This window comes from Lycorma delicatula, chromosome 4 (genome assembly GCF_047948215.1).
Source record: "Lycorma delicatula isolate Av1 chromosome 4, ASM4794821v1, whole genome shotgun sequence".
NCBI lineage: Eukaryota > Metazoa > Arthropoda > Insecta > Hemiptera > Fulgoridae > Lycorma > Lycorma delicatula.
The window spans coordinates 58238618-58251759 of NC_134458.1; the positions used below are offsets into that span (position 1 = coordinate 58238618).

General features: G+C 31.8%; 1 protein-coding gene across 3 annotated transcripts in view; it reads right to left on the minus strand.

Annotated features, from left to right (window-relative positions):
- Positions 1–13142, minus strand: part of Smr (nuclear receptor corepressor smrter) — a 336086-nt gene that overhangs the window by 187784 nt on the left and 135160 nt on the right. For all 3 annotated transcript variants that reach the window (XM_075363021.1, XM_075363020.1, XM_075363022.1), the window contains one exon: positions 893–1109. In XM_075363021.1, the coding sequence (XP_075219136.1) occupies positions 893–1109 (217 nt within the window). The remainder of the gene's footprint in view (positions 1–892; positions 1110–13142) is intronic.

The following is a 13142-nucleotide window of genomic DNA, read 5'->3' on the forward strand; positions in this document are numbered from 1 at the left end:
ATTTAACAATATGTAAGGAACATACTAACACCAACACTTTCATCACCTATTCCCCTAAAACAGAAATACTATGCTACCAAGTAAATACTAATTGGAAATTAATTACAACATGACAAACATACAATTTACTGATAACTCTGTACAATAGATGCCAGAAATTAAATTTAGTGTAATTCATGAAAAAAGCCCAAAATTATCAATTAGAGAATTAATAAAGAAATTTTCAAACAAGCAAATAAAAATAAACTGAAAAGAACGTTTTTGTTCCTCTGATAGCCATGTGTACATCACAAAATAAAATTCTTCATTTAAACAAAAGTTCAAACAAAACACAGTACAGGAAAAAAGAACGTTACAATGCAATTCAAATAATGAAGATTAAACTGATACCGATTTAAAATAATCATACTAATAAGATTGTGAATAAATGTGAATACAACAAAATTTTTTTTTTTTTTTTTATAAAACTCATCAAGTATTTCTTTAACAGTAATGTGATACAGCATTATTACAAAACCTTTCAAATGTACAGCAATATTAATAAAGTCTCAATCACTATTGTACAGAAATCTTTGATGAATTGTTTTCAGTGCTCTTTCAGTATTAGAGTTACCAACCTTTTACAGTTAAGCACACAGTACGACAATGCCGTATGGTATTATATTTACTGAATAAACCTAATAAAAATGTAGTTTTCACTCAAGGTAAAAACTTTTTTAACAGTCATCATTAAAAAAATAATTTAATAATCTAGGTCAATTTCAGCAGAATACTAAAACAAAACCGCAATGTTCTTCTGCAGATTTTATGATTATAAAATATCTAATGACAAAATAGAACAATTATTTAGTACATGCGTGTCAGAACAAACAAAATACAGAATACTACTCACCGGACTGCGCACAGTATAAGGATTTTCTCTATATGGTACAGCAGCACCATACGGAGACTGTTGAGGATGTAAAGTGGCATAGCGCATCGAATTCGGTGCTGCAGTGCCATGCGGTGCTGTAGGGTAATTGCTGTAAGCAGCTGGGCTTTGAGGGGCAGCTGGTGGTCTAGCAGGTTTGTAGAGTGTCGCCTCCCCAGCTTGTGGGTGATTACCACGGCTGAAAAACAAAAAAGTCACTAAATATGGTGACATCAAAACAATACATTATTTTGAGAGTGACATAAATAAAGCAGCTTGAATAACCACAGAAACCATCAAAATAGATGACAAATCTTACAGATTTATTGATGTGGAGATTAATAATAAAGGTATTTATAAACGTAAATATCAATAGTTAAATTTACACAAGATAAGGACATAGAAAAAATTTTCAACTACTGATAACATGAATGATTCACAACATGGAATCATCTATCAGTATATGAGACATCAGTACGTCAGAATAATATAGCAGTAATCTCTAGGAAAATAAAATGACATGAGTGAGGACAAATTGCTGATAGTTAAAGCAATATTACGCTGCTTTTTACAAATCAACAAAGTTAAACAACCATGCAAGCAATTTCCTTTTGGTTACATGAATGCATCCTGTTAGACATAATGAAGTTAGTTATAATAACTTTAGATTTAATGGTAATCTTCCCAGGTAAGATAGAAATAAAACAGAATCAAACAATTAAAGAACAAGAACGGAAATGTGGTAGTTATAATAATAAATAAAAAAGTATAAATGCTTAAGTACAGAATTTGATTCAGTCAAGTTAGATATAAAGTCCACATAAATAAAAATATTACAGATTTATATGGCAACCTTCAAAGCATATGATAATGTAATAATAAAAATAAATGCTGATTGAAGACTGGAATTCCTTACATGGAAAGGAAATGAAGTAAAATTTCAAGTAATTTATTCTGCATTCAACATAACTTCTACTGTAAAAATAATGGCTGCAGTATAACTGATCCCTAAAATGTTATGCGACAATAAGAACATAATATATAACCACATGCTTTGTGTTAGTTTAAATAGAAAGCTTAAATCAAAACATTACAAGGGTTTTGACTCATCCTATTTTTTTTTTTATACACCACTACAATAACATACCTGCAGTATTTTTTTTAATATACAACTATAATATCGGACAACATTAAGACTGAAGTTCCTTATGCTGAAGACAGAACAAGGAGCATTAGCTAGCCTGAATTGAAAAAGGAAATGCACTTTTACAATTATTCTTTATGAATTACATCAATACATACCATAAACATTTTTTTTCAGCTCACACAAAAAGATGCAAACAGGTGAGGTAAGAAGATATAGAGATATCAAATAACTGCAAGGCAGTTTAACAGACTTTCATATGAATCTGCCAGTAATAAATTACAATTAAAATAAAGGCATAGGTACACAAGGATATTTCATCAAATTAAAAGGAAATAAATATTACACAATAGCCCTATGAATGGTATCCTGAGAAGAAACTCGGATTGTTACAAGCAGGGTATACCCACCAAATGTTTGAAACAAGGGAAATATTCACTAGGTGAAAAAAGTGCTGGTACAAAACAGGTGAGGTAGGGAAAAGTGTAACACAGGATGGTTTTGCTTTTTCTCAGAGGCTAAATTTGGTATCACAGCATGACCGTAACACAACTAAAAGAGATTCAACAGAAAATTAATAACTATCGCACTGGAGGAAGAGAAAGATTCACAGACATGTGGCTAAAAAAAATACAGGATCTAAGAATCAAGAAAGAATTTTACCAAAATATTTTATTTGAATTTTATTGGGGCAAGTTGCAGGACAATTAAAAATACATTGAACATAAACTACATCATAAAAATAAAGAAACTATTAAAATTTTGTACACCGTATAAACATAAGTTATACAAAATCTACACAGATTCAATCAATTCATTACTAATCAAACTAGATGCATTCTTATACAACAAAAACCCAAAATGAGTTACAATCGAATGTTAGCCTAACTGCCTGAAGCCATTACTGCCGAATGTTTATCTAATATTTTAGTAAGAAATTAGATATTTACAATTCTTAAGCTCAAAATGTAAATGTACACAAAGACATACATCGCCAAATTATCCCAAATTGTAAATCAACTCAATTTTTAAAAAAATGTTATTAAAAAGTAGGAAAATATGTTTCATGACACACGGACTCGAGTAAGCAGTATAAATAAAATTACTTTAAGATTGCATTAACAAAAATCTAATCTTAACAGGAAACTATTTATCTTGCATCTGGCTATGCTTTAACCCTCAAGGTAGCAGATAAAAAGGTAAAACTTAAGCGTATTCGCTTAAAATAATTAATTTCACGAAAAAATCTAATAATGCTTTGGCCTTAGCCTATCTACAGGCGTGGCCAGTGATTACAAAAAACTAACAGAAGTACCGGTAAGTTTATTTTCCCTAAAAATACAAAAAAATATCACAAATAATATTTTATAATACAATAAGATAACTAACTTACAACCAACTGGAACCGGGTTCAAATTTAAATTCCATAATTGCAAGAGAGCAAAAAAGTTAGACACTGACGCCAACAACGTCAAACAAGAAGACAATTTCCTATAAGGTTCCTCTAAAAAAATTTCCCTCTTCCTCTAAGGTTCCACTAAAAAAAAAAAAATTCCCCAAACAGCTTCGATCAACGAAATTTTAAAAAAATTCGAAAATACCTTTACCCTGATATATAGATTTTTTTTTTACTTTTTACTGATGTACTTTTTAACGCATATTTGTCCAGTAATTATTAAAAAAAAAGCTAAAACAATAATAATGATGGTCGTTATAAATACTATTTGCATGAACCAAACCAATTAAACGCAATTTTTTTTATACATATTAATTTAAAAAAATATATTTTACATTATAATTATTGATACAATTACGAACAACGAAAACTGAATGTACAATCTACAACTACACTAATCTTGCTCGGTCTATAATTTTATTTCAATGCGGTGAATTATAAATAAAATATTTCAAAAATAAAAAAAAAAAAATATATTTTAACCTATTAATAACTTAATATTATAATCTCAAAATTAAAATTATATATATCGTGGGTAAGAGGTTACTATAAAAACTCCGATAACCGCTAACAAGTTATACTGATCGAACTACATAATCCCATTCGAGTATAATTAATAATAAAAAAATAAAGTGACAGAATTTACTCGGCGACTGTAACTCCATACGTTTTCTAAATATATCAGCCGTATTTATATGTACGTTTATTACCGTACACGGACTTGTATATTGTAAGTGTTGACATATATTACGTAATTAACGCCTCCAACCGGCTCACAGGAAAATTATTTGATACCCGCAATCTTCCTCTCTGCCAAAAGAGCGTGCTGCTTAACGAAAACCGAATTGGAATAGGATAAAAAATGTAGTTGGTAACTAGCACAATACAATTAAAGCTGATATTGCGGAAAAAAGCATATAAATAAAGATTACTTTAAAAACTAGATATCGACCCGCGGATAATCACGGGAATGAGAAAAAATATCCGGTAATTCGAAAAAAATATCAATAAATCGCATTACGTATTTTTTCACCGAATTTATTATTTGTAGCTACGCCTTTTGAATTTTGTTTAAATTAAATTTTATTTTTTATTTTATTATGAGAGACGTAGTATTTACAAATCTAATTATAAAGGACATAAAATTAACCCTCCCTCGATAGTTTACAGGACTGCTCGAAGTAAACAGGTCGATTAGTTTTGTTTACATCATGTTTAAATGAATATCGATTTAACTCTGTTGAACAATTTAAGGTTATCATAATTTGAGGTCGGTTCTGTTTACAAGATTTTTCTTTTCTTTTGTTTTCAAAAATATTAGCCGACTTCAGAAACCGGTGTCGTTGACAATCGCAAGTACACAGTAGGGATAAAACTAAGTCGGCAGACATGAGAAACATCGCCCGTCTTTGTAGATAAAGGCGACTGGTTTTGCAGATGTAGGTCAAAAAAAATTTTACTGGAGAAATCTGTAAACACTCTGTAATGTTAATAAACAATGCGATATATAATTAATACGAACACAATTTTACATTCGAAAAGTACGCGCGCATATATACTTTAAGGACTGCGTAACAAAGATTAAAAATATATATCAATAACAATTAGTTAAAGCCTAATAATCTTTTCATGGCGTTAATTACATTCGATTTCATTTAATCGGTATAGTCGTGTTAATTAAAAAAACAAAAACATATTATAGAAAATTAATTTTGTAATAATTTACGGGCGTTCATCACTATCCTTCAATTTATTTTTATTAATATTAAAAATTATAAATAATTTGCTTTAAACGGAGATAAAATAATAATTCCACGGTAAAAGTACCGTAATACGGTACTTTTTTACCGGTAAAAGTAAGTATCAGGAATGCCTGATAATTCCTAGAGGTTAAAAGTTCCACAATAATTCATACTTCCGCTAGGATTATTAAAATTGATTTGAGTGTTATTTTCTTCCTTTCCTATCATTGTCGCTCTTAACATATATGTAGTTGACGCTGTCGGAGTGCGTCCATTCTCAAAATTACTTTTAACACTCTAGTGTTAATAGTAACGTTAAACATGTATTAAGACTAAACACTCGGAGGGTTAAAAGTGGTTTTTACTCCAAAACTTGTTAACTACAAAAGTTAGAGTCACAATTGAAGATAGGAATGGCAGAAAACAAGAGATAAATATTAAAAAATACGACTACCAAAAAAAAATTGCTCTTTAATACAGAATAATTACTAACATAGGATAACTAAAGAGTGCGCGGGTGACAGTTTTGAATATAGTATAATGTTTTTCTTCAAACTTTTTAAATTTATTTAAACACACACACACTTATTAATATAACCATTGACATTCCCAGTAACATAAGGATTCCAACGCGGAGTTATAAATCTAAATCAGTTCCGCCGTTAAGCTGCTATGGTGGAACATACATACATTATACTCCTTTTTGGTTAATTCAGAGATTTATATTTTATGATGAGTATTATACTTGTAAGAATTTCTCTTAATAAGAACTACCGTGCGACACAATAGAAGAACATCATTTAAATCGGTATAAATATAATTATTATTATAATTTGCTTAATTACGCCTTTTTTGTAGTCACTAAGTCTATGGATATATTTTTATCTAATAATATGCTTTCACATTAATTTCTAGTAAGAGATGTAGCTTTGTAAACAGTACATTCGTATGCAATGCAGCGTTAAATAAGGTTCATTTCTGAGTATATCAGTAAATTTTTGTTCTGATTTGGTTCCATCGTGATTTTGTATTATACTAGTAAATAGCCCGTTTGAATTATGAAAATCGGAAAATTTTATACACAGGCCTATAATTATATACATATATTATATATGTATATATACAAATTAATATATACATACATATATAAAACACAATTTAAATAAATGGTACTTCGTACCATCTCCGTACTCCTCATACTTCAAAACGTAAAGAAGATTCATTTTCACCCCCATCCCCCATAACACTTTCATCGTGTGATGAAAGTAATATCGAACTTTTTTCGCAAAGTCAGTAAAACGTTAATATCGCATATGTAACCGTTAGTATGATGGAATAATATGAAAGTTTACAAGGGAAAACCGCGGGATCCTAAATCTATAATAATAAATTAGTCGATATCTACTGCTACCGTAGTAATTCTTTCACTGGGTTTTTTATATGAATGCAAATTAGCTTGACGGATCTAAATTTCGCTAAAAGGTGTATGAATTTAAAGTCAAACAGGTATTTTCAAGCTTTTGTTCGGTGAAATAATGGTTAAGTTATTCGGATAAGTTAAAAAAAAAATTTCTGGATATTAATTACGGATCGCCACAGTTAAATAAAGAGTAGATTCATTATTTTATAAATAATTACATCCAGACATAGAATTTCTAGAAATAATGATAGGGCTGTTTTTGTAAATCGGTTTTTAAGACAATATCTGAACCGTTATATTCGAATAAACATTACTGTATTTATTCAAAGGTTTAAAATTTGTCTTTGCTTTGTAATATTAAGGTAAAGGAAGTTCTATTAATTTTCTAGTGGAATATGCGATACTTAATGAGTATAGATATTTTGCTAAGAGTAATTTAAATGTCGATGAACTTATTGAGTATTTAAACGATTATGATCGGGTTTAGATAATTACTCCCTGTAAATCCGTTTAGAAATACAAACATAAATTAATTAGAGAGTTTAATAAGTATAATAAACTGAAACTACAGATTTAAAAAAATGATCTAATTTTAAATATATGTTGTCGATACTGTACACTTGAAGATTTTGTCCGCCATTCAGTTTTGAACAGTACGGGCAACATCGGTAGACAATAAGGCTGTAATTTAAAAACATTTTTTATTATTACTTTCTAACAAAAGAAGGAATGAAATTGGTGAAAAATGGAGCAAGAGGATGGGGAAAATAAGGAAAAGAAAATTGTAACATTTTTTTTATTACTTTTGCTTATTTAAAAAATATTAACTGTAATGTAAACCTCTCAAATGTTCTTCGGCCCACGAGAACAGTCTTTTGTAAATATCTATGCGAGTTTTGTATAAAAATTTTAATATTAAAATTCTAACCCACCGCGTTGGTATAGTGGTGAACGCGTCTTCGCAAATCAGCTGATTACGAAGTCGACAGTTCCAACGTTAAAATCCTAGTAAAGGCTTTGACTAAAAAGACTTTTATACGAATTTGAATACTAGATCGTAGGTACCGGTGTTCTTTGGTGGTTGGAGCTCAATTAACCACACATCTCAGAAATGGTCGACCTGAGACTGTACAACACTGTACTTCATTTACACTCATACATATCATCCTCAATTATTCTCTGACGTAATACCTGACGGTGATTTCCGGAGGCTAAACAGGAAAACAAATATTCTTGGCGTAGAAGTGATCTTTCAATCGGTTTGAAAACACTAAAAAATATTATAAATCATAAAAAAATAACTAATAATAATAAATTATTTTAAATGAATAAACTTGTAGCGACACTACATATGGTGTAAAGTACAAATGTTAATCAAGAGGGCACAAAACATTTTAATGTCTAGCACGTGTAAACTCTTCCCCAAGTGGGACTATGAAAAAAAGATAGATATGAATTGTCACAGAAATTTTGGTAATTTCAAGAGTAGAATTTATAACAGTATTATGCCAGATAATGTATGTATGTCTCTCTCACTCTCTCTCTCTCTCTCTCCCTCGCTCTATCTCTCTCACTCTCTCTCTCTCTCCCGCGCTCTCTCGCTCTATCTCCCTCAATCTCTCTCTCTCCCTCGCTCTCTCTCTCTCTCTCTCTCTCTCTCTCTCTCTCTCTCTCTCTCTCTCTCTCTCTCTCTCTCTCTGTGGGTGTGTGTGTATGTGTGTGAAAACAAAAGTTGGGAGTCACTGATCTCACGGATGAAATACTGGCTCTGAAGAATCTTACACAGACTGTAAAAAATTGCACACATTTTCACAAGATTCACTCGTAAACAAACACAACATACAGTAGAACTTGCTGATGTAACCACCTGTATAATTTGACTGCCTTCATCCTCCTAAAATGACCGGCTTTTACTTGTTTCCCACGCGAATCGACAGGGAAAACAATTCTTATTACAATTAACAAGACAATATTTCATTTGTACATCGCGTTTAGAGATCCAAAAGTCGCGGACATCAAAGTAATATAAAAGATAAGACATTAAATAATAATATTTAAAGATTTATTTATTTATTTTCACAACATATGGTCAAAATGGCTGCCCCGTTCAGCAATACATGTACGAACTCTTTTTACCAAGATTGAGGCCACTTTGTGGAGCACGTGTATACTAACGTTAATCTACGTTGTTACGTTTATCTTTAGTCCTCCAGTGTGTGTGGTCAGTTTTTATAGACCTTTCCTTTAAGATAACTCCACAAAAAGAAATCTCGGGACGTCAAATCGGGTGAACGTGGAAGCCATAATCCTTTAGAGATGATACGCTCGCCAAAAAACTCGCGCAAGAAATGCACGGTTTCATTAGATGTGTGGCACTGTCCTGCTAAAACCAGCAATCACGTTCATCGTCTTCAAGAAGCGCAATAAACTGTGTAATGATGTATTGATACACAACATCGTTCACTGTAGCTTCAAAGAAAACGGGGCCCACTATTCGACGACGTGATATGGCGCACCACACTCCCATTTTCTGAGAGTGTAAGGGGAGTTCATATAACACATATGAATTTTCATTCGACCAAATCCTAGTGTTTTCTATGTTCATGTAGCTAATAAGGTGAAACCACGCCACATCAGTGAAGAAACACGATCAAGCTCTGCAATTCAATGGTTGTCAACAAATGACCGAAACGCTTTTATCCGGCTACTTCAACTCCTGAACAATGCGAACATGATATGCACGAAAGTGTAACCGCTTCACCGCTCTCTGAGCACTCCATATGAAATCTGAGAGTGCGCTGATAGTCTCCTCAAACCTTTTGAGTTGCATCACATTCTTAAACTTAGCCGGTTTAAAATCAGTCAAAATGGCCGGTCTCCCGGTTCTCTTCATATCTGCAACTGATCCGCATTCTCTAAAATGGGCGATTGATCTCGTTATGGTCGAATTGGACGTAGGCACTCCTACATCCGGATATTTCCCACGTCAACACATGCATAAGAACAACTGGAAAAATAATGTTCCACAATGAAAACTCTTGCTCTTGGGAAAACTTGTTTGCCAAGCGATAAACAAAGCACTATTGTAAGCGTCGTGTGATCAACACACTTCACAATGGCATTTAGGTTTGTTGACGTTAATACCCACGGTGCAACTTGCGGTAGCTGATAGAACTTTTTCAACTATACAACCTTTTATAGACAGTTTAATTTTGATGCGGGCGACTTTTGGATCTCTTTGTATTAATGAAACATAATTTTTAGAATAAAGTAAAAAAGCGTAACGGTCGAGAAAATGTTATCTACCTTTAATGACGTGTACCTTTTACATATCGACCGTCACTTTTTAACAACTCCACCGATAATACTCGTATGTTGGTTCTACAATATATGTAAATTTACATGTAAAATATTTATAGGGCTAATTTTTTACTAGTTTACTGCTTTTTATTTTTTCTTCAGAGTTCACTTTTACAAAGTATCTACTTCATCAGAATGTATTTTATTGAAATGCAATTAAAAACGTAATCTAAAATATTAAAATTATACAGTTAAGCGTGATTATTGTCTCGATTTCCGAGATAATATTTTAATAAATCACCCATTTTATCGGCGACCGATAGAGTAAAAGATGTCTCTCAATATTCTTAATTCGCTTTCAATACAATATTTATATATAATACGTAAGGTCTGATGAAGCGGAGATCTCTGCAAAAGTACTAAAGGTGGAACATAAAACAAAAACGGTAAGTAGTAAAAGAATAATTTTATAAATATTTATATTCTGCTGCTAGTTCGCTAAATTATTAATTAGCATTTAAATCCACGTTAGGTATCATAACAAGTTAAGCTTTTGATAAGCCGATACAAGACACCGGTCCCCCTTGAAAATGATGTAGAGATTCTCGAGAGTAATAAGTTTCCCGTAACCCACCGGGTTGGTCTAGTGGTGAACGCGTCTTCCCAAATCAGTTGATTTGGAAGTCGAGGGTTCCAGCGTTCAAGTCCCAGTAAAGTCAGTTATTTTTACACGAATTTAAATACTAGATCGTGGATATCGGTGTTCTTTGGTGGTTGGGTTTCAATTAACCACACATCTCAGAAATGGTCGAACTGAGACTGTACAAGACTACACTTCATTTACACTCATACATATCATCCTCTGAAGTATTATCTGAAAGGTAATTACCGGAGGCTAAACAGGGGGGAAAAAAGAATAATTTTCCCGTGCCGGGTTTACAAGGGAAAGCGAGAACAGAAACGATTGCCTGTGGCCTTCATCGCTGTACAAAAATGCAGGTAATACTCGGTCTAGAAGCAACATCTTCACCCTGTTCGCTGCAGGCAATTGCCTGAAATCTGACTGATGCCTTTTTTTAACGTAGCTGCTAAAAACTGAAAGATAATGAATAGCAGCACCAAATCGATACATACCTTTCTGTGGGAACAAAAGCATTACATAAGCAACGTCTCCATTCGAAAGAGAAGATTATTTAGATGAATAACACTTTATTTTGTCAGAATACAATAATGAACGTAAAAGTCAGATTCAGTAAAGGAAAGTTTTATTGCGCTAATGAATATCAGTCCAAACACTAATTTGATCGACCGAAAGCTATCAAAACAATAATTTGTAAGTTTTCATCGACTGTACAAAGTTCAGGCAGCACTTGAGAAGTATCTTCAGCATTTATAGTACAGTACGGTGTATATATTTTTTTTCCAGAGAATAACAAATGCGTAAAACAACAAAATAACCGTATTTATAAATAAAATTATCAATCGTTCTTGAAAACTTTCTTTTCATAATTGTACACGTCCATTAGTGTGCGACATGAAAACATATGTCCTCATATGGCGTAGATACGCAAATATTTTATATCATTTACATTTTATATCAAAGATAAATAATCAATCCTTAATGTAATTTACATGACAACAAAATAAGAACATAATTTTAAATCTGGAATTGCGTACACAGGAAGTATACTTACTACACTAAATAGATATATAACTTCATCAAATTTATCGACCTGGAAACTTCCAGAAATTTTAATTTCATAAACATTTCCAATCTCTCTGTACATTGATAATGCCCTCCCTCTTTTTTCTTATCGTTTCCTTCTTCCCTCGTTTTCGGGTGAGAGACTTCAAAGGCTCTATCACCTTCATAATTGATAATTTTTTTAATTATTCATAATTGGTAATATATAACAGGATGCCAAATCAAAATTATAATATCAAACCGATTCTGGGTACTTAAAAATCTACGCTATGTTACCCGGGTTAAGCTTTTTTAAAAGGAAACCTAAATTTTTAGAATTTGCCTAAAAAAGAAAAATTAACAATATAATTCGAAACAAATGAAACAGCTTTTGAATGAAATAACTTTAATTTAATACTACAGAAATTTTTTGGCAGGTAAAAATATCAACATCGGGTATTGTGAAATATTACAATACCCGATTACAGCAGTTACAAAAGTTGGTTGGCGGCACCAGATTTATGAACGACACAACCATGTGGATCTAACACATTCTCTATTAACAGAAAATTGTAATTATAAAAATCTATTATGTAAGTACTCATAGACAAATTATACCACACGCCTGAAGTGGATTGAAGGGATGACAAATAAAAATTTTCAGGAACTGCTGGATGAAATCGTAAATTAAGGAAAACTTTAAATAAACAGAATTAAAAGGGTACGCCGTTCAAGTGTGCTTAAATGTTAAATTTTATAATGTTTAAGACGTAATGTTAAACCATTGTTTAACATTTAACAATCTAAACAAAAATGGATTCAGAAAGTTAAAAAAAAAAAAAAAAACAGCAGTCGATTTGTCTGGTCAATCTTAAAGAGAGATATTTAGGTCTAGGTTTAGGTATTGGAGGAATGCCAAGGAAGCAATTCTTTGAGTATATATTAAATCAAGTTTTAGACCTGCTCTTATCTAAGATATCATTCTAGTTTGATGCAACAATTAATGCGCTCGAATTCTTAAAGGAATTTGTACCGAACAGAAGATAAGCCAGGATTCCTTCTTATCTGTAGCGACCAGACACAAAGCATATTTAAGAAACGTGTCTTCCTCAATTTAATCACATGCCGATATGTCTGGTTCAAGAGACTCCGATGCCATATCAGACTCTTAACACTAGGCTGTTGTCTGGGACTGTAACATTCATTTTTTTACAGAAGAAATTATAAGACAAAATTATGTTTAAAAATCATTTACGGAATTTTTTTACTTAAAATGTCTAGATGGCTATTTCGATCTTGTAAAAAAACATTCCCATGAGACACTGTCCCTTTAACACCCATCCTAGCCAATTATGATGCGGTGAGAATAACATATTTGTCACCACATTTATTGTGTTTGGGAAGTTTTTTTTTTTTTTTTTTAATTTCTCACATTATAATTTTTTATAGCGTTCAATTGTGTTGGGATGACGGTTTTTATGTGCTA